Source organism: Canis lupus, chromosome 16 (assembly GCF_048164855.1).
Source record: "Canis lupus baileyi chromosome 16, mCanLup2.hap1, whole genome shotgun sequence".
Lineage (NCBI taxonomy): Eukaryota > Metazoa > Chordata > Mammalia > Carnivora > Canidae > Canis > Canis lupus.
This window is the reverse complement of record NC_132853.1, coordinates 40,191,919-40,219,291: the sequence shown is the minus strand read 5'-3', so window position 1 is coordinate 40,219,291 and position 27,373 is coordinate 40,191,919. Positions and strand designations below refer to the sequence as shown.

At 45.9% G+C, this 27,373-nt stretch overlaps 3 protein-coding genes across 7 annotated transcripts; 2 read left to right on the top strand and 1 right to left on the bottom strand.

The window, feature by feature from the left end:
- The first annotated feature begins 1,348 nt into the window (after positions 1-1,348).
- KLHL11 (kelch like family member 11) lies at positions 1,349-11,609 on the top strand. Of its 2 annotated transcripts, XM_072780534.1 has the most exons (3): positions 1,349-1,971; positions 2,589-2,710; positions 6,176-6,314. In XM_072780534.1, the coding sequence occupies exons 1-2, from the start codon at positions 1,427-1,429 to the stop codon at positions 2,653-2,655; spliced, it is 612 nt and encodes a 203-aa protein (XP_072636635.1). In that variant the 5' UTR covers positions 1,349-1,426; the 3' UTR covers positions 2,656-2,710; positions 6,176-6,314. The 2 variants fall into 2 exon arrangements, with proteins under 2 accessions (XP_072636635.1, XP_072636634.1); XM_072780533.1 differs by lacking the exon at positions 2,589-2,710 and having other exon boundaries at positions 1,365-1,971; positions 6,176-11,609.
- A 126-nt stretch (positions 11,610-11,735) lies between these two features.
- KLHL10 (kelch like family member 10) lies at positions 11,736-17,059 on the bottom strand. 2 transcript variants are annotated; one of them, XM_072780567.1, is made up of 5 exons: positions 16,731-17,059; positions 14,280-14,769; positions 12,945-13,562; positions 12,414-12,563; positions 11,736-12,187 (listed from the first exon to the last, which is right to left on the bottom strand). In XM_072780567.1, exons 1-5 carry the CDS (start codon positions 16,922-16,924, stop codon positions 11,813-11,815), a joined length of 1,827 nt encoding a protein of 608 aa, XP_072636668.1. In that variant the 5' UTR covers positions 16,925-17,059; the 3' UTR covers positions 11,736-11,812. The 2 variants fall into 2 exon arrangements, with proteins under 2 accessions (XP_072636668.1, XP_072636669.1); XM_072780568.1 differs by lacking the exon at positions 16,731-17,059 and adding an exon at positions 16,512-16,679.
- Positions 17,060-17,653: 594 nt separating this feature from the next.
- NT5C3B (5'-nucleotidase, cytosolic IIIB) lies at positions 17,654-27,065 on the top strand. Of its 3 annotated transcripts, none has more exons than XM_072780580.1 (9): positions 17,654-17,808; positions 18,052-18,150; positions 18,749-18,818; positions 18,905-18,951; positions 21,751-21,836; positions 22,400-22,489; positions 24,263-24,425; positions 25,304-25,504; positions 26,581-27,065. In XM_072780580.1, exons 1-9 carry the CDS (start codon positions 17,797-17,799, stop codon positions 26,713-26,715), a joined length of 903 nt encoding a protein of 300 aa, XP_072636681.1. In that variant the 5' UTR covers positions 17,654-17,796; the 3' UTR covers positions 26,716-27,065. The 3 variants fall into 3 exon arrangements, with proteins under 3 accessions (XP_072636681.1, XP_072636682.1, XP_072636683.1); XM_072780581.1 differs by having other exon boundaries at positions 17,765-17,808; positions 18,886-18,951; XM_072780582.1 differs by lacking the exons at positions 17,654-17,808; positions 18,052-18,150 and adding an exon at positions 17,912-18,051 and having other exon boundaries at positions 18,886-18,951.
- The last annotated feature ends 308 nt before the right edge of the window (positions 27,066-27,373 follow it).

Here is a 27,373-nt window from a genome sequence, read left to right as displayed (position 1 = left end):
AGGGGTTAAGCACTGCCTTCAGCCCAGGGCCTGATCCTGGAGACCTGGGATCGAGTCCCATGTCAGGCTCCCTGCATGGAGCCTGCTTCTACCTCCGCCTGTGTCTCTGCCTCTCTCTCTGTGTCTCTCATGAATAAATAAATAAAATCTTAAAAACAAACAAAAAAACCCACTAGCTTCAAAGGAAACCACCCCCTGTGCGCACATAACCCCTGCCAGGGGGCTCCTGGCTGGCTCAGTTGTTGGAGCATCCGACTGGATCTCAGTATTTTTTTTTAAATTTTTTATTTATTTATGATAGTCACAGAGAGAGAGAGAGGCAGAGACGTAGGCAGAAGGGAGAAGCAGGCTCCATGCACCGGGAGCCTGACATGGGATTCGATCCCGGGTCTCCAGGATCCCGCCCTGGGCCAAAGGCAGGCGCTAAACCTCTGCACCACCCAGGGATCCCTGGATCTCAGGATTGTGAGTTTGAGGCCCACCTTGGGTATACTAAAAAATAAAACTAGAAAAATTATGAACAAATAAAAACTCCATCTTCTCCAATCTGTACCACTCCCTTAGTGAATAGGAACCAAGCTCTACTCAGATACTCAAGCCACAGAGAGTCATCCTTTTCTACTCCCCTTCTCTCTGGTTGCCACCTCCTAGGGATCTTATCCTTTCATTATCCCTTTTATCTACCCATGTCTCTTCTTTTCACTAGTGCCACTTTTTCATTATTTCTAGAGCCACCAGTGATATTTTAAAACACGCATCTGAGCCACTCCCTTGCTTAAAACCCCAAAGTAGCTTTTATTCATCTTTTTAACAAGTATGCATGGAACAGTAAGTACGAATCAAACCCTACGTAAAACCCAAGCATCTCGTTTAATCCTCACAGCCATCTCCCAGCATAGATATTATTCCATTTTTTTTTTTTTTGGATACTATTCCATTTTAAGAAGATAAATTAGATCAGAGGCACTGAGTAACTTCTCACCCTCATCCACTTACTTGGGGCTCGGTCTCAAGCCTTTTTTTTTCTTTTCTAATGTTTACTCTAAATCCATGTTAACTCTAAAAATCCACTGTTGCCACCCGAGACACTAACAATGGGTGATGGTCCGGGGTGGCTCCTGTTCTACAACACGGCCACGAGGAGCATGCCTTCGTGAAGGGGAAGGAGACAAGCCGCGCGCGCACACGCACACGCACACGCACACACAACCCACCGAAACTCGGGTGGGACGTCTGCGGACAGCAGCACCGTGGAGCCCTGTCCAAGGTGGGACGGACAGCTCCGGGCGGGGGGCGGCCGCGCGTGCGCACACCCGCGGCGCCGGCTCCGCCCCGCGCCCACTATTTATTCCCAGAATCCCTCTGTGTCGCACCAGAACGGCTGGATCGTTCCGAGACTGCGGAGGTCGGGCGCGGCGGCGTCAAGATGGCGGCGGCGGCAGTGGCTGCGGCGGCGGCGGCGGCAGCGGCCGCGTCTCTGCAGGTGCTGGAGATGGAGAGCATGGAGACGGCCGCCGCCGGCTCTGCAGGGCTGGCCGCCGAAGTCCGAGGCAGCGGCACGGTGGACTTCGGGTCTGGGCCCGGCATCTCTGCAATGGAGGCGAGCGGGGGCGATCCGGGCCCGGAGGCCGAGGATTTCGAGTGCAGCTCTCACTGCTCAGAGCTGTCCTGGAGGCAGAACGAGCAGCGGCGCCAGGGCCTCTTCTGCGACATTACCTTGTGCTTCGGCGGCGCGGGAGGCCGCGAGTTCCGGGCCCACCGTTCGGTGCTGGCCGCCGCCACCGAGTACTTCACGCCCCTGCTCTCGGGCCAGTTCTCGGAGTCCCGCTCGGGCCGGGTGGAGATGCGCAAGTGGAGCTCTGAACCCGGGCCCGAGCCCGACACGGTGGAAGCCGTTATCGAATACATGTACACCGGGCGCATCCGCGTCAGCACGGGCAGCGTGCACGAGGTGCTGGAGTTGGCCGACAGGTAGGCGGGATGCGGAGGGCCGCGCGCGGGGCCGTGGAGATGCTCGCCCGCCGAGGGCCGCGTCCGTGGAGGAGACGGGAGGCAGTGCCTCCGGGGGGGCCCCGAGGGGATGCATTTGGTCGATACTTCTGGAGCGTCTGTTGTGCGCTCTGGGGCAGCCACTGCGCTGGGTACTGAAGATGCAGCCGGCCCGTCTGACGAGGGCGCCCTGCTCTCGGGGAGCTCAGATTCCAGGTGGAGGGACAAAGGCAGTGAAAAAGAAAGTCTGCGTGTAATCAGTGCTGTGTTGACATTTGAAAAGGATGAAAGGATAGTGATTGGGTAGAGGAAAGACCTTTCTGAAGAGGTGACATTTAAACCGACCTCCAAACGATGGGAAAGACCTATTGAGCAAAGATGGGAAATGAGCATTCCAGGCAGATGGCACAATGGCCCTCATGCAGGACCCAGTTTAGCTTAAAGAACTAAAGGAAATATCCAGTGGAGCTGGATCTAGTGGGTGAAGGGTCTGTGAAATGCATTGAAATAAAGGAGTTTGATGATTTTTTTTTTTTTTTTTTTTTTTTTACTGTGGTGGGAAGCTGGGTGAAGAAATTTTCTCATTTGATTATTTTTAGAGATGATTCTGCTGCTGTGAGAAATGGACTGAAAGGGATAGGAATGGAGGCTTCAGAGACTGGTTAGGAGGCAGGTGAATGCCATTTTTAGAGACGTCTGTTGTGGCAGTATTGTGTTACAGGTACGTTATTTTAACGAATACCTATTGAGTGCCTGTGATGCGACAGACACCGGGTTCTCAGATGCTAGGAATTCAGTGGTGAACAAAACAGACAAAAGTCCCTTTCCTCATTGCACTTACCTTGGTAGATGGACAAGTAAAGTGAATAGGTGTCAGATTGTTACAGTTTTGATGAAAAAATACAGCATGGTAAGGGCCTATAGAAAGTGCTGTTGGAGAGGAATTGTGTTTTTTAATTGGGTGCAGATAGAATGCCTAATGAAGAAGACATTTTGCAAAGAACCAAAGGAGATGAGATAAAGAGTGTTTCAGGTAGGGAGCACAGGTGGAAAGGCCACGAGGTGGAGCTTATCTGGATGTTAGAGAATAGTGGGAGGCCAGTGTGGCTAGATCATTTGGATGCAGATAGAGAGGGGTGGGAGAGACCCTTCAGAGTGGTGATGGGGATGGATCTAGATTCCATGCAGTTCAGATTCCAAAGGGTTTGCGGTCTGTGGAAGGACTCCCAACTCTTACTCTGAATGAGATGGGAAGGTTTAGGGGAAGAGGAATGATGCAGTCTGATTTGAAGAATTTTACTTTGGGGGCAGAGGAACAATGCAGTCTGATTTGAAGCATGTACTGTGTTGAAAAAAGAATGGGGTGGTGGGGAAGGAGCCCCTGGGGCAGAAGCAGAGAGATGAGGTTGTTGGAATGGTGGTAGAGGCTTGGATCAAAGAAAAGTAAAGGTGAGTAGTGCGTCAATTCTAGATATGTTTTGAGGGTATAAGGGACAAATTTGCTGATGGGTTTGATGTAGAGAGTAAGGGAAAAGACTGCTAGTTTTTTGATCCAAGCAGTTGGAAAGATGGAGTTATTTATTTATTAAGATGTGGAAGAGTGTAGGAAAGCAAGTTTGGGAAGATCAGGAGTTTGGTTTTGGTCCAGGAAATGTCTGAGTAGGCAGTTGGATATAAGAACATTAGGAGAGATTGGGAGGAATAAGGCATGGCATATAGATGGTAATCTCATATCATGAGATTGGATGAAATTACTTAGGAAGAGAGTGTAGACGTAGAAGGGACAGGATTGAACCTTGGGGTTCCAAAAGATTAGAGGAACCAGCAGAGGAGATGGGTCACACAGAAGCCTTAGAAAAGGGTGTAGAGGAGGGAGGGGGTAGCCAATCATGTCAACTCTGTCAACCATAATAGATGATTGGATTTGACAGTAATAGAGGTCCTTGATGGCATTAACAAGAGCCATTTAAGTCTTCCTTTAAAGAGGGTCAGAATAATGATACACATGGAAATGTTTGGAGAAGAGTCAGGGGAGGTTGTTTTCTCCCTTGTAAGATAGGAGATACTAGAGCTTGTTTGTGTGCTGGAAAAAAAAAAAAAGACGACTCAGTGGAAGAGGAGAAATTGATGTTACAGAAGTGGGGGAATAATTGCAGGAGCAAAGTCCTTAAAACCAAGAATGGGACAGAATCCGTGTTTAAAATGGAAAAGTTGGGCAGCCCTGGTGGCACAGCGGTTTAGCGCCGCGTGCAGCCCGGGGTGTGATCCTGGAGACCCGGGATCGAGTCCCGCGTCGGGCTCCCTTCATGGAGCCTGCTTCTCTGCCTGTGTCTCTGCCTCTCTTTCGCTCTCTCTGAATAAAGAAATAATTAAATCTTTTTAAAAAAATAAATAAATAAAATGGAAAAGCTGAACTGGGAAGGCAGAGTGCAGGCAGATTGACCAGGGGGAGATGATGTTTCTGCCTGATTGCTTTTCTCCAAGCACAGGGGTGGGTCATTCATTAGAAGGTGAGGAAAGATGGGTGCAAGTATAAAGATTTTGCTTATTTTATTATTTCAAAGCAAAAGGGTGAGGGGCAGAGGGAGAAGCAGACTTCCCATTGACTAGAGAGCCTGACATGGGGCTTGATCTGAGCTGAAGGCAGATGCTTAACCAACTGAGCGACCCAGGGACCCCAAGATGAAGGCACGTATAGATCTGAGAGAGGGAGGTTTGTTGAATGAAAATGGATGAACATGGTCATTGCACTCACTCAAGCTGTGTTTGTCTCTGTCATGTGGTCTTGTTTTTCCACCCCCCCCCCTTTATAGGGGGAATTGGAGGTGAGGAGAGAAGGCCCCAGGCAATTTACTTAAAACTCTTAACTTCTCTCCATCTGTCAGCTGCTTGAGCAGCTGCCTTGTGTTAGGCACTGTTTTAAGTGCCTTGCAACCATCACATCTAATCTTACGCATCAGTTCTGAGGCAGCATCCCTCTCCTTACCACCCATATACTCTGTTGATGATACCTTCCTTCAAGGGTACTTACAAGGAAATAACAGGAAGTGCCCAGCACATGACGAAGGCCTGGTATACGATATCTGTTGTTTTCATAGAGCAGTGTTTCCAAACACCCTATCCAAGGGAAATATGTGTCAAATGTATTTGGGTGAACAGACAACTTCTACTCCGCTACATGCCAAACCACTTCCATACATTTGTTATTGTTGTTTGAGTTTGCTTTGCACCCCTACTTTTAATGAGAACCCAGCTCAGGCTACACCCTCAAACCACCACCCCCTGCCCCTATCTGCTGCCCAAGGAGAAAACTCTGGTGAAAAGGAGATTAAAATCTCTGACACAAGGCCTCTACTGATGTTCTTTCTGATATTTGAGGAAACAGCCTCCCAGGAGCCACAGTTCCTGTACCATGTAGTTAAGGCTCAATAAAGTCTCTTCCGAGATCCTGCCTCATTGAAGAAAAGGCTAGTGACTGACGGGATTAGGACAGGAATAGCATAGACAAATTAGGATTGGGATTTGCCTTTGCTAATAAAGTGTGGGACTATTGTATTTTTTTTATTAATTTTTAAATTTTAATTCCAGTATAGTTTGCATACAGTGTTATATTAGTTTCAAGTGTACAACATAGTAATTCAACAATTCTATACGTTACCCATTTCTCATCACGGTAAGTGCACTCCCCAGCCCCCATCACCCATTTCAACCTCCCTCCTCCCCTATGGTAACCATCAGTTCTCTATAGTTAAGAGTCTGTTTCTTGGTTTGTATCTTTCTTTTTTTCCTTTGCACATTAGTTTTGTTTCTTAAATTCCACATAAGAGTGAAATCATATGTATTTGCCTTTCTCTGACTATTGTACTTTATTAAAGGATATGTTCCAGAAAACCTTACATTATGAAGAATTCTCCATTGTGTATATATGATACATATATAATGTATCATATATAATTGTATATAGACTATATAATACAAATAATTTAAAGTATATATAAAGATGACTATGCTTTTAAATATACTTTGCAGCATAAAAATCCTTTTTAATTTGGGGGGATTTGTCTTTTTTCAAATGTTGGGTGTAAATTAAGATGAAGTTTACCATTTTAATTTGTATAATTCAGATGTTCTCAAAATGCAACCACATAAAATATGCACATTTGAAAATTATTTTTCTTGATTTTAGGTTCCTTTTAATTCGTTTAAAAGAATTTTGTGGAGAATTTCTCAAGAAGAAACTTCATCTCTCTAATTGTGTGGCCATTCATAGCTTAGCTCACATGTATACCTTGAGCCAACTTGCACTGAAAGCTGCCGATATGATACGGAGAAATTTCCACAAAGTAATTCAGGATGAGGAATTTTATACTTTACCTTTCCATCTCATTCGAGACTGGCTGTCAGACTTGGAAATTACGGTTGATTCTGAAGAGGTTCTCTTTGAAACAGTTTTGAAGTGGGTTCAGAGAAATGCTGAAGAGAGAGAAAGATACTTTGAAGAACTTTTTAAATTGCTCAGATTATCCCAGATGAAACCTACTTACCTTACTCGGCATGTCAAACCAGAGAGGCTGGTGGCCAATAATGAAGTTTGCGTCAAATTGGTGGCTGATGCAGTAGAGAGGCATGCTCTGAGAGCTGAGAACATACAGTCTGGCACCTTCCAGCATCCCGCTTCTCATGTCTCATTATTACCTCGCTATGGGCAAAACATGGACGTGATCATGGTTATTGGAGGCGTGTCAGAAGGAGGGGATTATTTAAGTGAATGTGTGGGATATTTTGTCGATGAGGACAGATGGGTAAACCTGCCCCATATTCATAATCACCTTGATGGACATGCTGTTGCAGTAACAGAGTCCTATGTGTATGTTGCCGGATCAATGGAACCAGGGTTTGCTAAAACTGTGGAAAGATACAACCCAAATTTGAATACATGGGAACATGTTTGTAGTCTGATGACGAGGAAGCATTCTTTTGGGTTAACAGAGGTCAAAGGGAAGCTCTACAGCATAGGAGGACATGGCAACTTTAGTCCTGGCTTTAAAGACGTGACTGTTTATAATCCTGAGCTTGATAAATGGCACAACTTGGAATCAGCACCAAAGATTCTTCGAGATGTCAAAGCGCTAGCCATTGAAGACCGGTTTGTGTACATTGCTGCCCGCACTCCTGTGGACCGGGACACAGAAGATGGATTAAAGGCTGTAATTACTTGCTATGATACTGAGACTCGACAGTGGCAAGATGTGGAATCTTTGCCACTTATTGACAATTACTGCTTTTTCCAAATGTCCGTGGTCAATTCAAACTTTTATCAGACAGCATCATGCTGTCCTAAGAGTTATTCTTTAGAAAATGAAGAGGCAGTCAGAAAAATTGCCAGCCAAGTTTCCGATGAGATCCTTGAAAGCTTACCTCCAGAAGTCCTAAGCATTGAAGGAGCAGCTATCTGCTATTACAAAGATGACGTTTTCATTATTGGAGGCTGGAAAAACAGTGATGATATTGACAAACAGTATCGGAAAGAAGCCTACCGATATTGTGCTGAAAGAAAGCGGTGGATGCTTCTTCCTCCCATGCCACAGCCGCGTTGTAGAGCCACAGCTTGCCATGTGAGAATTCCATACCGGTACTTGCATGGCACACAGAGATATCCTATGCCTCAAAACTTAATGTGGCAGAAGGACCGGATCAGACAAATGCAAGAAATACATCGGCACGCCCTAAACATGCGACGAGTGCCGAGCTCTCAGATTGAATGCTAGGTTCTCTAATAGGTGCAGCTTAAAACAGTTGTACCTGTTTCATGAGGCTGAGGATACCCAGACTGTTACTTGAAAAAGTATGTCGATAACTTATTTTCTACCTAAACTGATTATTGCCCCATATAAAGGAAATATAGTTAAAAACTGAAGAATGGGAAACTCTATTTAATATGTGGTAACTTTTGTTGGTTTGCAGTCTTTTTCTGTCTTTGGTTTGTGTGGATATGCTAGCTTAATGAGATCTTATTAATGACAAGTGGAAAAACCAAGTATAGTCACTTGGGTGTTTTTCTACCAACAAGTTAAAACTCCTTTGTCTTAGGGACTGTTTTGAACATGCTTTAAGCAACAATTTTATTTGCACATTTACTTTGATATTCCTTTTGATTTTATTTCCTGTATGGCGGTTTTGAAAAGGGCAGAATATGCATTGAGCCCTCATCTGCAGGAGGTATGTGCAATAGTGATACTGAGATTTGAAGGGAAAAGCACAATATTTCAGCAAGATGATTTCAGAAGATTTGCATTGATATTTTGTTGTATGTGCTTATCTAGAAGTGCTAGTTTGTTTATTTCTAGAGGAGATGACTGATTAGAAATTTGTGATTGGCTCATTTTTAAAACGTTTTTCATTCTTCAGCAAGTGTTACAGACATGGAGCCATCACTTTGAGATGATGGTAGTTGACAAGAATATTGATCTTTAGCTGATTGATTTAATACAGAGGAAGTTATATATGTGAAATTTGTTTCTTTAAGAAGAAAAGTATTGTAGACTGAGCAATCAAAGGCATTAAAACATTTAAATGCTTTTTTCAGGAGTCGCAGGTTTATTTGAGGATAAGTTAATGAGTGTAAATAATGCCTATGACAATCAACACAATGCCTTCAGTTTTAAATTTTCCCCTAATGTATATTGTATAGAATCCTTATTCCTTTCTAAAAGAAACCTTTTCCAAATGCGAAGGAAGGGACAATTTAGAGAACTGTTGCTAAAGAGAAGCCGTATTGTTTCTCAGCCCTAGTTGTTCTAGTATTTTATCTAGTTGCCCTAGACTTTTATTGGAACTTTGAACCTAGAATACCAAATTTAGGTACACAATTATGTCTCTTAAAAATGTATTGCTTTAGTTATCTTTTATTTTTATGCATTCTTCTGATTCTCTAACACACTCCCAAGCTTTAGCCTAAAGGACTTCTGCTCTAATGGTTTGCAAAAGGGATCCATTATATGTTTGTTTTGGAATACCCATCTCCTTAGACATTCCAGAATGCAGTACTAGAAGTTGAATTCGAAGTGCAGTGATTATTTTTTCCCTAGTCCATTATATTAGCCTCCTTATTATATCAAACATCAAAAGAAAAAAAAAAAGTACAACCAGAAATATTGGCTCTCAATTTGCTGCAAGACTATTAATATTTAGCTCTTGGACTGTATACTAAGAACTTCCCTGAAATTTCTAAATTAGCATCCCTGCCTAGGACAGTTTTTCAATAAATGTGTTGGAAATCTGCTTTAAAACCATTTCTTTTAGATTGGAGTGGAGGTAGTAAACTTCAAGTCCTGTTTCTGTAGGAGGATATATTATCCTATGCCACCTCCTCCATTTTATCAATTTCCATTTGTAGTTATTTTGATAAAAGCCATTTCTGAGAAGTGCTAATTCTGAGTTGAGAGAGGTCTATGCAAGTGAGACAGAAAAGCTCATTGAGTAATATTCTCCTCTCTGATAGATGCCGCTAGCTAGCAGACTTCCTTTTCTTGGTGATGGTGAAATAATTCAGTAGTGCACTACAATGGCAGTTTCTCTCCAGAAGGTGTGATGTAAGATTTTTGGATCTTATCTCAGAGTTGTCTTCTGAGACCATCGTTACCAAGTTATTTGGGGGGTGATCTTTTTTCACGTGATGTGACACGTTCTAACTCCTCTTAAGATTTAGGTATAATCTAGTTTTGAAAACTTGATTGAAACTGTTATTTTTTAACTCAGCAGGCAGCCTAGGCCATGGCTGAAAAGAAGTGGTAAGTCCTTCCTTGCATGATGATGTGTGCAGGTTTTCCTGACAACTCAATTTCTAATTTTCATATTTGAATTCACGTGTGACTTCACATCAATAACTTGTGTTTCTGAAATATCCTAACTAACTTGTTAATAAGGAAGGAAACCAGATTTGCTTAAATCTGTTCAAGGCTGACATTCTGAAATCTAAACTGGAAATAACTTTCAGAGTATTTGGAAAGGTTCTGACTATAACCAGCCTAATGGCTTTTTGGGAAGGAAATTTCCTTTTTGATGAAAACTTAAGAGTGTGTTTGGTAATTTAAGCAGTTAAAAATATAGCTTTAAAAAAGACAGCATGTTTTCAAGCAAACCTGTTGTTACTGTTGCTTTTGTTTATGTTTTGTGGAAGGAAAAGACAAGAATTGATTATCCCAAAAAATAATACCTATACATAATTTCGAGTGCTACTTATATCTTAGAATGGATAGCCTTTAATTATACCTACCACACCATGGTATACAAAAAAAAAAAAAAAAAAAATCTGTGGTATACATTGAGAATGTCAGTCATGAGCTTAGTGTTTAAGTAATACATCTCACTTGCAGTTGTTTGCATGATTAGTCTTGTATATCTTGATATCCAACTTTGCTTTTGTTGTGCCGATTCAGAAATATTTTGCTAAAAAAAAAAACCCTCAAAATTCATTGACTCAGTTTTGTTTTGATCACTTAGTTTTATATAGTATTGTTGGGACCAAAAACTTTTAAAATATTGACTTTTTAAAAAAATACAGAACAGAGGTTTGAAGATGGAAAGATAGTGTTTATCAAAGATTTGTGTGCTTTTTTTAAACTGTTCAGGCTGCTGGTAAGACATTTTCTAGGGCACACTTTTTTCTTGTTTCTGGACTAGTGTAGCATGTGGTATGTTTACTTCATTCTCTGCTTTATAGTTCTAATAAGACACTATTCTGTAGGTAGACAAGTAAGCTAAATTGTATATTTTAGTTACTTGGCCTAATCAAGCATAACTAAAGGGACTTTTTTTTGTACTTTCCTCAAATTAAGCTTAAATAAAAAGGACATATTGGCCACACTTCCTGTCTTTTGAAAGTCCACAGAATTGTGAAGCAAGTTCTCTGCCTCCACTAGAAAAATAGGGTACTTATTGGTTGCCATTTAACTGTAGAATACTTGAGAAACAGTTCAGTCTCTCCTTTAATTGTCAGACATTTTGGCACGGTCCATCACTCCAGTTTGTCACTTTCTTGAGAATGTCCGTTTTTGTTGTTATAATGCCTACATTATAACGTGTTCTCGTCATTGGAAACAAAACAGCTCCTAGTTGAGTAATACAGTAACAATAACATAATATAGTAGTCCTCTTGCTTCAAGGAACTTAATTAGGTAGCCAAATAACTGCTTTGTTGATTACCTTGGTAGGGCTTTTGTCTTACTCTCTGAGCATCACTACGGATGTCTGACATTGAAGCACATACAGTAGAGCACTTGTTAACTTAATCCTCCTGCATAATGCACTTGTGAAAAATTAAGCTTGCTAGGTGTTTGAAGATTATGATCCATGTGCCTCGGGCTCATTGAGTTATTTGTAAAATACATATTTAGGTCAAGTTGACACACAGTGAGTTTTTTGGGCTATCAGTATCCAAGCCCCTACTCTACTGAAAGTATAATCTTGGCTCTCTCCCTTAAAGTCAGAAGAGATGTAGAATTTAGGATGCTTTGAGACATTACATTGTAAAATAGCTTGTTTTATGTTCCTGAAGCTATCTCGTTCTGTGTTGACGCTATTGTCTCCATGTAAGTTACAAATAAACGTATTTCTTTAGAGCTGGTTTGCACTGTGTTTTTTTTTCCTTTTTAATGATGCACTGTTGGATATAAATGCTTTCTGCCTTTCCTCTTACTCCCTCCTTCAACCCTTGGCTCCCTTAAGTTGAACATTTTCCAGTACTCTTACAAGTTTAAACACTGTATTTATTTAAAAAAAGAATTCTTATTGCTTAGACTCTTTATTAGCTAAATGAAGAGACTCATACAGGTAGGGTACTTGTCGAAGCGGAGTACTTTACTTCATCTCGCAGTGCTAATCCTGTGAAGTTGTCCCGTCTAGCTGCATATTCCCCGACGTTGGCCAGCCCTGGCACCACACAGCAGCTCAGAGCGCTGCGGTAGATGCTCATGTCATGGGCGTCATACCACTCGTCCGTCTTTTCGTCATAGCACTCCACGTTAAAGGTGGTAGTGAAGCCATTAAAGCCGCCCACCACAAACAAGAGGTCGTCTACCACCTCGATGCCAAAATTGCTACGAGGATTAAACATAGTGGGGATTGTGCGCCAAGTATTAGCCACTGGGCTGTAGGCTTCTGCACTCCTAAGTCGATTTGCTCCATCAAAGCCACCTACCTATGGATGCAAGGGAGACATGGTTGACTGTTAGCCATTACTTCTGTTCAACGAGGAAGAGGCCTTCTTTGGGGGTGGGGGTGGGGAACCAGTGATTTCATACCTCCCTCTTTCCACTGTTTTCCACAGAAAAAATGCTTTTCAAATGCTTACCAATAATAGCACAAACCTATTTGTGAACAAAAAATCTAGGGTTATCGTTTTGTGTGGTACAAGATAAACTCACCGCATATACATGTTCTCCATAAGCAATTACACCTATTCCACTCCTCCTGCTTCTCATGGGTGCTATGACTGTCCACTGATTACTCTCAGTGTTGTACACTTCTGCTGTAAACAGACACTCATTTCCGTTAAAACCACCACATATGTAGACCTGTGTGAAGAGAGGCACAAGGGGGACACCTGGGTGGCTCAGCAGTTGAGCATCAGCCTTTGGCTCAGGGTGTGATCGCAAATTTCCTGGATCGAGTCCCACATTGGGTTCCTTGCGTGGAGCCTGCTTCTCCCTCCCGGGACTTCGGGATCACGACCTGAGCCAAAGACAGATGCTTAACCATTGAGCCACCCAGGTGTCCCTCATTATTGCTTTTTAATGAGTAAAATTTTAAAGGATCATTACAAGGGGCCACTCGGTCATTTGAGGACAGTTAGTACTGCAAAGTGAGTATTGCCTCTTCTATTTTCCATCCATCCCCAAAAAAACAAAGAAGAGCATTGCTTCTGGACATGTTCTTTTCCCCTTCCCCATCCTTACCTTCCCGTAGAGTGTTGTGGCACTTGCGTCGCTCCTCTGCTCGTGCATAGGGGCAATGAGCGTCCACTGGTTGGTCTCTGGCTCGTAACGTTCAGCAGTGTTGAGACGCACATAGCCGTCAAATCCTCCCATGGCATAAATGAAATTGCTGAGGACTGTCACGCTGACATAGCAACGTCGGGAGTGCATCGGGGCCACCTGATGCCACGTTTTCTTGACTGGGTCAAAACGCTTAACGCTATTGAAATAGTCTACACTATCGAACCCCCCAATGATATAAACGTAGCCTTTCAAATAGGCTGCCCCATGGTAGGCACGGGGACTCTCTTCCTCACAAGTGACATTCACCCATCTGTCTGCCCGAGCATCATATGCCTCAATGGCATTGGTGGGGCTCCCACCACTCCAGCCACCAATTGCAAATAGAATGGCATAGGGCAGGCGGGGCCTGGTGAGTGGGTTGGTGAAGTCAGAATTAGAGGGTCCATTCATGTTTAGGTCATACATGGCCTTTAGGGCATTGATGATTACTGGCTTGCATTCCTCACTATCTTTGACATAGTCGTTCATCTTCACATTGTTCATGAAGTACTCAGCATGCATTAGGGCCAAGCGAACCTAAGAAGGAAATACAGGAAGTCAGATGAGGTGAGGGTACCTGGAAAACCCATCTCCACAACTCCCTGTTTACAATCAGCCTTTGAATTGCAGCCCTTTGAACTACATATGAATGAATATGCAGTCATATTTTGTTTTGTGTTTGAAATTTACAGCTCACAGTTTCAACATTTGTTTTTCAGAGGTGGCATACATTTGGATGCTGAGAATGAGCTAGATAGAAGGCACCTCAGTGGTCACAGAGCCAGCCCCCTCCTTAGACCAGAGAAAGCTGTGGTGATTGTTCAGTCATTGAACATCTATGTTTCTCTATAAAATAACACAAATTAGCACCAAATGGCTGTAATTGTGTATAATACTCACAGTTTGGTGTCTAGTCCCACTTCTACCTGGGGTTTGGGGAAACTCACAGAATAAAAAAAGGGTGAACGGAAGGCCCTTTAGAATTATTTTGAAGGCCTTGCTATCTCCTGCCCCACTGCCAGGGAGAATTTTGGTCAAAGAATATAAGTGGGGTGGAAGCAACTAGCAATGCCAAGGGCAAAGAAAACTGCAAAATTCCACAGAACAGTAGGCGATGCCTTCTATATAAGTGTATGTAAATACAGCCCCCGGAATCTGCCAAACATCTGAATATGGCTCTTCGCATAGTCCCTCCGGGATTAATGAACCCAACATGAACAATTAAGCATCCCACAAAAAATAACTAAACTTGACCTTGGGAAGCAAAACTGAAATATGCTGCTTCCTATTTTGGGAGTCATGAGAAATCCATTTTAAAATGGCCTCAAATACAGCGTCTTCTTGTTTGACGTTGAGCTCATCTTTCTCAATGATATCTTTCAGCTCAGTGACTGAGAGCTCTAAAAACTCAGCCGAGACTTTCACCATCTCCTCAAAGTTGTGCAGTATGAACATGTAGGCCTTCTGCCTCAGCTCGGGACAGTAGTAATAGTCCGTGAATTTGCAGATGCCAATACAGTTATCCAAACACAGCTCCGACTTGAGGAACTCACAGCAACCCCTGACGATACCCATGATGTTAAATTGGTCTGCGGCTGCCAGCAGCTTCTCCACGTTGTCCGGTGTGATCGGGACGGTCCGGGTGTATGCATATTCAATAATCAGCTTCATCATGTCAGGGGAAATGCCAGGAATGTTGTATACCTTCTTTTCAGTGTTGTTCCAGCCACTTGTAAACAAAGCTCTGGAAGAAAGAGAGAAACTAGCAGCCACTGAAACATTTCTCTCCAGTTTGCCAGGTTCTCCCTCCCCACCTTTTGTTTTTGTTGAGGAGAGTTTGGACATTTCCCAAATAGTGCATGGTGAGTAGCCTGGAAATAGATGGGTAGGAGGGAGTAAGACCTGTGTCTCTTCTATCTGAATCTTGCTTAAGGGAATTAAGCTTAAGCAATATGCTTTTTAAATAAGTACCATTCAGTCAACACACACTCAGGATCTGATGGCTCCTCACCGGTTACTGCTACCTCCTTGGTCCAAGCCACCATCATCTCCTGCCTAGATGATTGGGACTAACCTCTGAACAGATCTCCCTGCTTTTGCCCTCGATGCTACCAGAGTTTACCGTCATACCCCAACCACCTTACGAGTTTACATACCCCTTGCACCCTAAACTTTCCACCGACATCCCTTCTTACTCAGAGTAAAATACAAAGTCCTTCCCAGGGAGTACAAAAGTCCTCTAAGATCTGGACCAGTAATACCTCACTGGCCACTTCCTCCCACCTTCCCCCTCCTTCCGTTCCAATCCCACTGGCCTTGCTTGCCTTGAATACACCAGAGGTGCTTCATTTTTGGTCCTTTGTACATGCTGCTGCCTTGGCCTAGAAGGCTCCCCACTGCAGATCTCCATATTTCTCCCTCCCACATCCCCCTTAAAGTCTTTGCTCAAGGGACACCTGGGTGGCTAAGTGGCTGAGCATCTGCCTTTGCCTCAGGGCATGATCCCAAGTCCTGGGATCAAATCCCATATCGGGCTCCCCACAGGGAGGCTGCTTCTCCCTCTGCCTATGTCTCTGCCTCTCTCTCTCTGTCTCTCGTGAATAAATAAAATCTTAAAAAGTCTTTGCTCAAATGTCACTTTGTCAGCAAACATCATCCTATTTAAAATCACCACCCTCCTCTCCATACTTTCCCTTTTTCTCCCTAGCACTTATGATCTGCTGTTTTTTATGTATTGAGTGCCTATTCCTCCTACTAGGAGGTGAACTTCATGAGAACACAAATGTTTATCTCTACTCCTTGTTTTATTTCTAGTACCTCAGATAGTGCCTGTCACAAAATAGGCACTCGGTAAATAATTATTGACAGTGTACTATTCCAGAACTATTTATTGGGCTCCCACTGTATAGCTAGGTACTTTTTTTTAGGTGTTGAACAAGACAGAAGTCCCTGCTCTAACAAATTTTTGCTTCCTTTTTCTAGGTTGCTTCAGGGAATATGGGCTTGGAAATCAGAGATTCTTCTCTAGAGCAGGAGTTTGCGAACTTACAGCCTCTGGGCCAGATTTGGCCCACCTCTTGTTTTTTGCACCACCTACGAGCTAATAATGTTTTTTTACTTTTTTTTTTTTTTTTAGAGAGAGAGAGAGAGTGGGCTGGGGGGCAATAGATGGGGCACATTTATCATATCTTCATTGGAATTGATTACTCAAACATGTTTAAGCTCATGAACAAAATAGCTCTGCCACTTTCTAGGTTACAGTGTTGTGGCCCAAACTCCCTTTATCTTCTGATAAACATTTCCTCGGTGCTTTCCCGCATCGTCCTTCCCATCTGCTCCATCCTTGTTTGAGATAGTCTCTATTGGGATGGGGGCACGAGGGGCAGCTGAAGTGGCACCTGTCATCTAGGTTTAAGTAGGAAATCCAGTATGGGTGTCCAACCTTCCCAAAGGTTGGTTTGGGTGAGAATCAAAGGAAAAAAGCACCTGGCCCACCAACAGTTGGTTGAAATCCAGTTGAAAAGCAGAGAGGAGGCTCTGGCCCTAGTTGTACCTCTTCCAAAGACAAAGGAGCCAGGCCACAGGAACCCCGAGTTTGACAGTGTCCCTAACTTAAGATGGTAGGGGGTGGGAAACATGAAATGAACCAATGTCTCAAAAGGAGCCCCAGTCCCCTTTTGGCTGAGCCTGGCCACCGTGTTATACCTAAAGTAGGAACTGCAGCTACAGAGGATGTTCTTGTGGGCATTGAACTCAAAGCCATTGACCTTGATGACCACGTCGCAGAGCTTGCCCTCTAGCCTAAGCTCGTTGAAGATCTCACAGGTCATCGCACTCATCTTCCTCTCCATGTGAGGCTGGTGGAAGCGTGTGGAGGCCGCCGTGCTCTCCATCTCCATGGCACCCTGGGACCAGCGGAGAGAGGCTGCTGTCCTGGGGTGTCGGGGAGGGTTGTGGGGGGCCCCTTTAGCCTGCTGTCGCTCCTTTTCCCTACTACATCTTTCATATAGGGCCCATCAGGCAGCCCAAGTTCCAGAATCCTGGGCCTGCAATGAGATCACTCTCAGGATTGTGCTCTCGGGTTCTGGAACCCTCTCCTGTCTCCGTCCTCCTTTCTCTCCCCCCCCCCCCACCATTCAGGCTGAAGACCACCCCACACCTTCCAAGCCCTTGAATCTGGAGCGGGTTGGTGACCATGACACCACATAAGAGTTTTTATCCATTCTAGCTCCTGTTGCCCACTTCAGTTGCCCAGTTCTGTATCCTGGTAGCATCATCTACCTTCTTCCACTGCTAGGCAGTGGCTCCCCAGACACTGAATTCGAGGAAACTGAGTCAGAGGAGGCAGAAGGAAGGGAAGCTGCTCGGGAGTTAATGCTGGCCCAGCTGTCCAGGGCCGTCCTGCGCTGCAGACTTGCGTTAGTGGCTCATGATCTTTTGCCATGAGGAGTGGGCCCAGGGAAGCCCCTTCTGGACGTTTGCCATATCCCCCTCCCTTCCTGCGGCTTTTTTGGGGGTTTTGGCCCTGCACACTTTGTGTTTGGAAATGACCGTTTTTGCTCTCGACGGTGGCATCCGGTCACCCCCACCTCTTAGGACCCTCGCCCTCCTCGACACAGAGCGGGGAGCCACGCTCTTCTCCCGGCCCCGCCCGCCGCCCTCTCCCGGCCCGGCCCGGCCCCGCGGTCCCCGCTCCCGGCGGGCGACGCCTGCGCAGTGCGGCCGCGGGGGAGGTCGTTGTCCCGGCGCCGTCGTCCCGGCCGCGAGCGCCATGGCGGAGGAGGTGAGGCGGGAGGAAGCGTCCGGCGTGGGGCGGGCCCCGACCCCCGGGGCGCTCCGAGGCCCCCAGCGGGCCGCCTGGGCCCCGCCGCGCCACCCCGGCCAGTAGGCGGCGGGGCCGGCCCGGAGCCCCCCTCTGCGCGCCCCGCGCCCCGGCCCGGCCTCTCGGGGCTGCCGAGCCGGCCCCGGGCTCCCCTTGGGCCCAGCGCGGTGCCGGGGTCAGCGCTTCTCTCGGGTCTCGGGACAGGTGAGCACCCTGATGAAGGCCACAGTCCTGATGCGGCAGCCCGGGCGGGTGCAGGAGATCGTGGGCGCCCTCCGCAGGGGCGGGGGAGACCGCTTGCAGGTACGGCGGCCGGGGCGAGGTGGGGCGGCTGGGGGGTGACCTGCCCCGGGGCCCGTCCGCGCCGCTGCGGACGCTGCGGGCAAGCAGGCGGCCCCGCGTGATCGACCTGGGGTAGAGCTGGAGAACCTCCATTCCAAACGTATCGGCCTTGACCAGCTGCTGCTTCCTCTAATTAGGTGGAGAGCACCCGGCACCCGGCACCAGGCCCTGGGGCCTTGCTTGCACATCTGCCCCGTCAACGCCCCCTCCCCCCGCCCCGTTGCAGATGTGGAGATGGGTCACCTTGGGAGGGACCCGGGGCATTGAGATGGCAACGCCAAGAGTCAAAGGGGGTCTTGATTCCTCAGTCCCCCATCTGCCAGCGACCTGCAAGAGGCTCGCATCCTCAGGCTTAGCACGTTACTACTAACTGGGATTAGTTCTCCCTTCCACACCCTGGCCTTTCCTAATTCCTGCAGGGCTTTGCCCACTGGCTGGGCACTGAGCTGGTTTGCCTTTCATAATCGTCCGTGCCCCGTCCCCGCCCCCATCCCCGACCCCCAGGCAGGGCCACACGGGAAAGAGCCTGTATGGACAGCATCTCTCTTTTGCATTTTAGATCATTTCTGATTTTGACATGACCTTGAGCAGGTTTGCATATAATGGAAAACGATGCCCTTCTTCTTACAGTAAGTCACGTACTAGGTTGCTTTGTTGGGCTTGACAAGATGGTGGTTTCTAAGTGGCAAATGAAAGGAGTTTTGTGTTTTTGCAGACATTCTGGATAACAGCAAGATCATCAGTGAGGAGTGCCGGAATGAGGTGGGTTACTCCCCTTCTTTGTTCAGAGATGGCTATCATATATGACTTCAGACAGTTCTTGGTTAGGACCAAAGATTCCAGGGTAGAGATCTTAGAAGATTAATATTTCTAAAAATTGTTTTTCTCATGCTCAAGTGAACCTGGTCTCGTACACTGGGGCAGTGTCTCCTTTTTGTTCAAGATGTGATGATTGGTGGTTAGAATAGGGATGTTATGGGTACTGCTAGCTAGAGTTTACAAGAGACTTCAACCTCGCTGTTTAACCCTCAGGCAATTCCGAGGGGTGGATAGAACCACTATGATCTCCACTTAACAGATAAGAAAACCGAGGCTTGGAGAGGGTAAACAACTCCTTCAAGGGTCATACAGGCAAGACACAGAGCTTGATTTTCCCATAGATCTGATTCTGTCCCAAACTCTTCACTATTATGCTCTTTCTTTAATAATATAATTTTGGGGAGGGTGCCTGGATGGCTCAGTGTGGGTTAAGCATCTGCTCTTGGTTTTGTTTCAGGGTGGTGGAATCTGGGTTCAAGCCTACGGAGGGGCTCCCTACTTAGCAGGGAGTTTGCTTGAGATTCTTTCCCTCTCCCTCTGACCCTTCCCCTGCGCATGTGCACTCTTTTTTTTTTTTTTTTTAAGATTTTATTTATTTATTCATGAGACACTGGGACAGAGAGGCAGAGACACAGGCAGAGGGAGAATCAGGCTCCCTGCAAGGAGCCCAATGCAGGACTCGATCTCTGGACCCCGGGATCATGTCCTAAGGCCAAGGTAGACGCTCCACCGCTGAGCCACCCAGGTGTCCCTCTCACTTTAAAATAAATAAATCTTAAAAAATACATAATTTTTTGGTAAGGTAACCGGTATCAAGAAAGACCTCTGAATCAATGTCAATATATAATAACACTCATTTCCGTGCAATACATACAGATATACATCCTGCAGCCTTAGAGTTCATTTCACTTTGCTCCATGTTCTTCCCATCCATGTCCTCTTTGCCATAGGAGAGCCATGCTGGCTGCACATTTCTCTGCAGTTTGCCGAGCTCTTTCTACTGAATAACTCTTACTTAGTTTCACTTCGTCACTAAATTACATACAGAGGGGTCTCTCAGTCTGTCATATTGGTCAGCTCCTCCAGTACTGTCATGATTACTTTTTATTTTATTTTTATTTTTTTTTAAAGATTCATTTATTTATGATAGAGAGAGAGAGGCAGAGACACAGGAGGGGGGAGAAGCAGGCTCCATGCTGGGAGCCCGACGTGGGACTCCATCCCGGGACTCCAGGATCGCGCCCTGGGCCAAAGGCAGGCGCTAAACCGCTGAGCCACCCAGGGATCCCCAATTACTTGTTATTAAGATAGGCAACAAAGCAGGATGCCTGGGGGGCTCAGTTGGTGAAACGTCTGTCTGCGAGGGTCCTGGGATCAAGTCCCATGTCGGGCTCCCTGCTCATTAGAGAGTCTCTTTCTTTTTCATGTCTTCTCTTCTCAAATAAATAAATAAAATCTTAAAAAAAAAATGGGCAACAAATTATAGATAATTCTTATATTCCTACAACCTGTCTCTCTGGAGATGCACTTTTGGTTTAGTGTAAGTTCTGGCTTCAGGACCTTTGGCAGGTCACTTTTAGTGGTTCCCTGACATACCTGATCTTATCAGCTTCCAGAAAGCTGCCCCCACAAGTAAGACAGCTGGTTTGGGTGCCTGCTCAGGGAATGTGCTCTTAGGGAAAACCAAGATTCTGGGTGTTGATGAGCTCCCCCCAAAATTAAAACAGCAAAGTTTATGCATAGAATCTTTTTTTCTTTTTAAAAAAGTATTTTCTTCTCCTAAATTATTTTATACTTTTAGAAAAATGTTCTCACATCCCCCCCCCGCAAAACGTGTACATTGAGAATCTTAATGCATTTCAGGAGGTTTCTCCCTTTGTCAGTTTGTGAACTTTGCCTTTAACTCTCTTTTGGACCTGTGGTCAGGGACTCTATGTATGATCTCATAATATTCTGAGATTGTGCGTACATTAGAATTAAATTTTTTCCCCAATCAGTTTCCATTTTTATTGGGCGCTGTTCCTGACTGGCCCAGTGTGACACATGGTCCTTGAAGCGGTCTCCCTGGACAAAGGTCCTGGCAGGTGGAAGGAAATCTTAGCAGGGGGAGGCACTTGAAAATGCTCGTCAGGTGGTTCACCCGATGTTGGCGTTGTGATGGTTGTCCACTAACATGTTGGCTCCCAAATTCACTCCCATGATTTTTCTACTTCTGCTTTTTGCCATGTCTGTGGTGATTTTTACCACATATTTTACTTAAAGTTTGGTTACTATTAAAAATCTGAATGCAATTAGAAAAGAAACAATCTTTGTGAAAGCCTGAGTTTGATGTGCTAGGAGTCTTTTTCCTTAACATGCATTAAAATGAATCTAAAACTGCTAACATGAAAAGTGTTTATCCACATGCCCCTAAAGTTACTTTGCCTACCCCCTGAGAAAGTGTACCCCATTTTTGGGAAATACAGCATTAATCCCTTCTTACTGGTTAAGCCCTGCCAACTGAGCTAATGAATAACAACAAAATCCTAGTAACCGTTCCCTTGAGAGCAAAAGGTCTTTCTTGATTTTTTGGCCTCAGATTCTGAGGGTGCATGTGAAGGGCTGACCAGCTCTGCAGATCAGTCACTCTCTAACACAGAGTTGCATCTTCTAGGTGATTATTTTCTCACGATAAACTGTGGGACTTCGCTGGGAAAAAGTTGACGCGGGCTAACGGCTTTTCTCTTCATTTGGATGTCCCAGCTCAAAGCGCTCCTTCACCACTATTACCCAATTGAGATTGACCCACACCGGACCATCAAAGAGAAGTTACCTCATATGGTGGAGTGGTAAGTGACAGTGGTTTTGAACCGCTCCTGAGCCCCACGATGCACTGATGCAGGAGGGGGTGTGCTTTTCCTGAGCCTGGATGAGGCGGCAGGCCCCCTCTTACCTTATTCAACGCCTCTGGCCCACCTATTAGAACAAACCATCCAGCCACGGTGGGGATGCTTTATGGCTGCTGCTAGAATGGGAGGCCCACTGAGAATCCTGGGAATGAGGTGGAAACCCCTTGGTTTGGGGGAATAAGTGCTTTGGAAAGATAACTCTCCTACAGGAACCAGTATCACTGGATGGAGCCTCAGTTCTCTGGAATATGGGGTCACCAAGGGAAGGATTCAGAAGAGTGGTTGACTTCAGCAGTTAGCTCACCCAGTTCTTGTTCCTGTGGCTATAGTATGGCTTTCTCACCCTCTTCCTTTTAAGGATGGCCAGAGTCTTTCAGGAAGTGGCTTGGTGGAAAAGGATGAGGCCTCCATTAATCTTTCCAGAGGGAACTTGGTCCTTAAAAGCGAAAAGACGCTTTACTTAGTGGTTGGAATTTGGACTTTTGTCGGGTGTCTGTTTCTAGGTGGACCAAAGCACACGATCTCCTGTGCCAGCAGAAGATTCAGAAGTTTCAGATTGCCCAGGTGGTTAAAGAGTCCAATGCAATGCTTAGGTAAGTGGCTCGCTCTGGAAAACATTTGAAACTGGTTTGCTCACAAAAAAGAGTCTGAGAGGGAGTGGAAGGGAGTCAGTTGCTAGGGGAGTCAAAAGAGACAAAACACTGTGAGTGGCTGATGTGAAGATCTTGCTTTTCGTCTCTGAATATAGCTAAAGAATATCTCACCCTTGGGTGCTTCCTAGGAAACTGTCTACTGCTAGCGGATATAGTATGAATATGACCAAGGCTTCATCTCCTAGAATAAACAGTTTCTAGCTCATTTTCTCCAGTTGTAAAAAGACTTTGGGGTCACCCTGATGACTGGTGTTCTGAACTCCAATATGAGAGTTGGCTGGCCCGGGACTCTTGATCATCAGCAGGCTTCCCAGTGCTGCCATGTTCTTTACTGGAGGAGGGATGAGGGCACATAGAGGAAGGAGGCAACATGGATGCCTGCTCTCAAGGATTGGATGTCTTCCCTAGGGAGAGCCACAAAAAGCCAAGAAAGTAGAGACACATGCAGACCCAGTAAGTGCCGAGGGGTTGGGGTGTTTCCTCAGTGAAGCTGTCCCAGATAGCTACCTGGTTGTATTTTGCTCGAGCAAAATAAGGCAGAAACAAACAACAGCCCATTTATATGAAGTTCAAGGATAGGCAAAGCTAATCAGCAGTGCACATGAGGTCACAACAGGAGGGGATGGCATTGGTTGGAAAGGGAACCTTGATCTGGTTAGTAATTACATGGGTGTATACATATGTAAACATTAGTTGAGTTGAAGACTTAAGATTAGTGCATGTTAACCATTTATTATATGTATTTTATACCACAATTTAAAATGTTTTTAAAAAGAAAAAATGTGGGATCCCTGGGTGGCGCAGCGGTTTAGCGCCTGCCTTTGGCCCAGGGCGCGATCCTGGAGATCCGGGATCGAATCCCACGTCAGGCTCCCGGTGCATGGAGCCTGCTTCTCCCTCTGCCTATGTCTCTGCCTCTCTCTCTCTCTCTCTCTCTCTCTCTCTCTGTGTGACTATCATAAATAAATGAAAAAAAAAAATCTAAAAGGAAAAAATGTGGGCATCCCTGGGTGGCGCAGCGGTTTAGCGCCTGCCTTTGGCCCAGGGCGCGATCCTGGAGACCCGGGATCGAATCCCACATCGGGCTCCCGGTGCATGGAGCCTGCTTCTCCCTCTGCCTGTGTCTCTGCCTCTCTCTCTCTCTCATGAATAAATAAATAAAATGTTTAAAAAAAAAAAAGTAGGGGCTCCTGGGTGGCTCAGTCGGTTAAGCCCCCAACTATTGATTTTGGCTCAGGTCATGATCTCAGGGTCGTGAGATCAAGCCCCGTGTCAGGCTCCATACTCAGGGGGGAGTCTGGTTAAGACTCTCCCTCCCTCTGCCCCTCTGCTCCTCCCTCCCTGCACATGTGTGCGCTATCTCTCAATAAATAAGTAAATCTTTAAAAAGAAAAAATTTAAAAATATATCACCAAAGTAGAAAATAAAGACCAGGAGCAGCCACCCAGGGTGCCTGGGTGGCTCAGTTGGTTAAGCATCTGCCTTCAGCTCAGGTCACAATCCCAGGTCCTGGGATCAAGCCCTATGTCAGGCTCCCTGCTCACCGGGGAGTTGGCTTCTCCTTCTGACCCTCTCCCCCCCTTGTGCTCTCTCTCTCTCTCTCTCTCAAATAAATAAATAAAATCTTAAAAAAAAAAAAAAAGAAAAGAAAAGAAAGAAAAAAGACCAGGACCAGAGGCAGTGCAATTGCAGAATCCATCCATCTCTTTTCAGGGAGGGATACAAGACGTTCTTCAACACCCTCTACCAGAACAACATTCCCCTTTTCATCTTTTCCGCGGGCATTGGTGACATCCTGGAGGAGATTATCCGACAGATGAAAGTGTTCCACCCTAACATCCACATCGTGTCTAACTACATGGACTTTGATGAGGACGTGAGCCGGGTCTCCTTTAAGCTAGGGATGGAAGAGGGGTGGGGACCACCAGCCCCCAGGGCCATATCTGAAACTGTTAACCCTAACCTGGGGAGGGAAGGCATGCTGGCTTCTTGCACTCAGTCAGTTATTTATTTCTTTATGCCAGCTAAAGACAGTTACCTCTGAAGGACCTGCCCTCCCTCGGGTGCCTACTTTAGGGCTCAGGCAAGCCCCATGTCCCTGCCCTAGGTCATGTGCCATCCTAGGTACTCAAACTCAAGGACTTAGACTTTGATTTGTTTTCCTGGAGTCAGAGGTGGGTTACTCTGACTCACCCATGCTCTGACTTCTTCCCTTAAACCAATGGCTGGAATTCCCATCCCTTTAGCCTGAGGTGAGGACATAGCTCACAGCTGAGGGTGAGCACACATGTAGCCTGAACAGTGCTTGTGTCACGGGCTTCATGCTACCCCAGAGTATGTGAACAATGATATTTGAGGGTCCTTGTGAGTTTAAATCAGGGGTTACAAACTTTTTTTGTAAAAAGCCTGGTAGTAAAAAAAAAAAAAAAAAAAAAAAGGCTTGGTAGTAAATATTTTAGACTTTGTGGGATAGATTTTATGGTCTGTCACAGCTACTCAACTCTGCTGTGGAAAAAAAAAAAAGCAACCGTGGACAAGATGTAAACCAATGAGCCTTGCTGCGTTCTGATAAAACTTAATTTACAAAAATAGGCCAAATCTGGCCTACAGGACCTAATTGGCTGGCCCCTACTTTAGACTACAATGAGATTTTGGCATTTCTGTCTTTCAGGATTCCCTTTCCTCTGTGACAGCAACAATGGAAAACTGGCTGTAGATGGGTCTCTGTAGCTCTTCTGTCTCTTGATTCTTTAGGGTTTCCTCCAGGGATTCAAGGGCCAGCTCATACACACATACAATAAGAACAGCTCCGTTTGTGAGAACTCTGGGTACTTCCAGCAGCTTCAGGGGAAAACCAACATCCTCCTGCTGGGAGACTCCATGGGGGACCTCACTATGGCTGATGGGGTGCCTGGTGTGGAGAACATTCTCAAGATTGGCTTCTTAAATGACAAGGTAGGTGTGAGACTGGGGCTTCTTATCTTAGTGGCTTGCTTCTTTTTCAATTCCTGTTACCAAATGCCTGGTGAACACTCTATGTGCTAGTCACTGTCGAGTCTTAGAGGCACTGAGGTAAGTCACAAGCTATATTTTCAGAGGAAAACAAAAGAGATACACAGTGATGGCTATGTTGGGCACATGGCGCGACAGGAGTTCAGAGACAGGGTCATCAGCCTGCACTTACTGTTGGATGCTCACCACATACTGGGCACATCGACCCATTTAATCCTTATGGCAGCTGTTTGAGGTAGTAACTCTCAGATGGGAAACCGAGGCAAGGAGGTTCATCTACCCATGGTACATAGTATAGGATGTGGTGGGGCTGATTGCTGTCCTCCTGTCGTACCTGTAAGGCATGACTGAAGTGGGAGAGAAGTCAGTATTAAGAAAGTGCATTTATAAGAACAGACCAGGGCAGCCCCGGTGGCGCAGCGGTTTAGCGCCGCCTGAAGCCTGGGGTGTGATCCTGGAGACCTGGGATCGAGTCCCACGTCAGGCTCCCTGCATGGAGCCTGCTTCTCCCTCTGCCTGTGTCTCTGCCTCTCTCTCTGTGTGTGTGTGTCTCTCACGAATACATAAATAAAATTCTTTACAAAAAAAAAAAAAAAAAAAACATCTATAAGAACAGACCAGAGGCCGACGGGTGCAAACACCGTGGTCATAAAGGGGCATAGTATGGTGTCAAATTAGAAGGCCACCACTCGTATCCTCCCCTCACCATCAGCCAGCAGGTGCTGAAGACCTCTAGAATGCTTGAACCTTGTGAAAATTCAATCCAGTTGGACTAGAAGTAACATCTGTTTTTTAAATTTTAATGCTTGTACTGTCCTTTTGCCACTGACACAAGGGTTAATTGTGGAACCCTATGCCCACTGCCATCCAAAGGGCGGGTCCCTGTCACCTGGAACTTCTCTTGAGAGTTGCAGCCTGAATGCAATCGTCCCCCTGCCCCAGGTACCTGAGAGGCAGAGGCAGAGAAGGCAGGGCATCCTTGGGACTCTCTGTCACCCCTCCCCCCCTCCCCTGGGCAGGTGGAAGAGCGGCGGGAGCGCTACATGGACTCCTATGACATTGTGCTGGAGAAGGACGAGACACTGGACGTGGTCAACGGGCTGCTGCAGCACATCCTCCATCAGGGGGACTGGATAGAGATGCAGGGCTCCTGAGGGCAGGTGTGGGGCTGGAGCTGCAGGCTGCGGAGAGGAGGGAGCCTCACCCGGAGGCCGCCCTGTGGGGAGCGCTGCTTCTCCCTGTGTGTGCAGAGTCCAGGGGGGTCCAGCTGCTGAGCCCAGGCCTCTCCCTCCTTTCCCAGCGTCTTCTGTTGTGTTCTCCAGAGTTTTGCGGGAAGCCCAAGAGATGGGAGGGCCAACCAGGTGAACACAGGACCTATAGAGTGTTAGCACTCTAGGGACCATCTAGTCCAGGGGTTCTTTTTTCCCCCAATTTTTAAAAATAGGAAGCTATTCTTCAAACATCTAATGTGTGAAACAGATCAAAATAAAAAAAGGAAAAAACAGCTGTTTTGATTTGGTGGGTACAGGGCTGGCTGGCTCAGCCTATTGTGTGACTCTTGATCTCAGGGTTATGAGTTCAAACCCCACGTTGGGTGTAGAGATTACTTAGAAAATAAAATGTTAAAAAACAAACAAAATCCAAATTCACTCACGATACCCTCTGAGCATACCATAAATGTGCCTGGGGATGGAGGTGGGCAGGTGCGGTTGGAAGGGTGTGTTTCTGACCTGAAATGGTTTGACTTGATGCTAAGGTAGCCATTACACCTAAAATTCTGATGGGGTCAGCCAGAGTTCCCTTTTTATGCAT

Coding starts and splice junctions, on each gene's coding strand:
- KLHL10 (XM_072780567.1), bottom strand. CDS start 16,924: ATGGAGATGGAGAGCACGGCGGCCTCCACACGCTTCCACCAGCCTCAC. Junction 13,563..14,279: donor TTTCAGTTTTGCTTCCCAAG/GTCAAGTTTAGT, acceptor TTTCCTTCTTAG/GTTCGCTTGGCCCTAATGCA. Junction 12,188..12,413: donor ATGGAGAACATGTATATGCG/GTGAGTTTATCT, acceptor TTGCATCCATAG/GTAGGTGGCTTTGATGGAGC.
- KLHL11 (XM_072780533.1), top strand. CDS start 1,427: ATGGCGGCGGCGGCAGTGGCTGCGGCGGCGGCGGCGGCAGCGGCCGCG. Junction 1,972..6,175: donor GTGCTGGAGTTGGCCGACAG/GTAGGCGGGATG, acceptor TCTTGATTTTAG/GTTCCTTTTAATTCGTTTAA.
- NT5C3B (XM_072780580.1), top strand. Junction 22,490..24,262: donor GAGTCCAATGCAATGCTTAG/GTAAGTGGCTCG, acceptor ATCTCTTTTCAG/GGAGGGATACAAGACGTTCT. Junction 24,426..25,303: donor ACATGGACTTTGATGAGGAC/GTGAGCCGGGTC, acceptor TTGATTCTTTAG/GGTTTCCTCCAGGGATTCAA.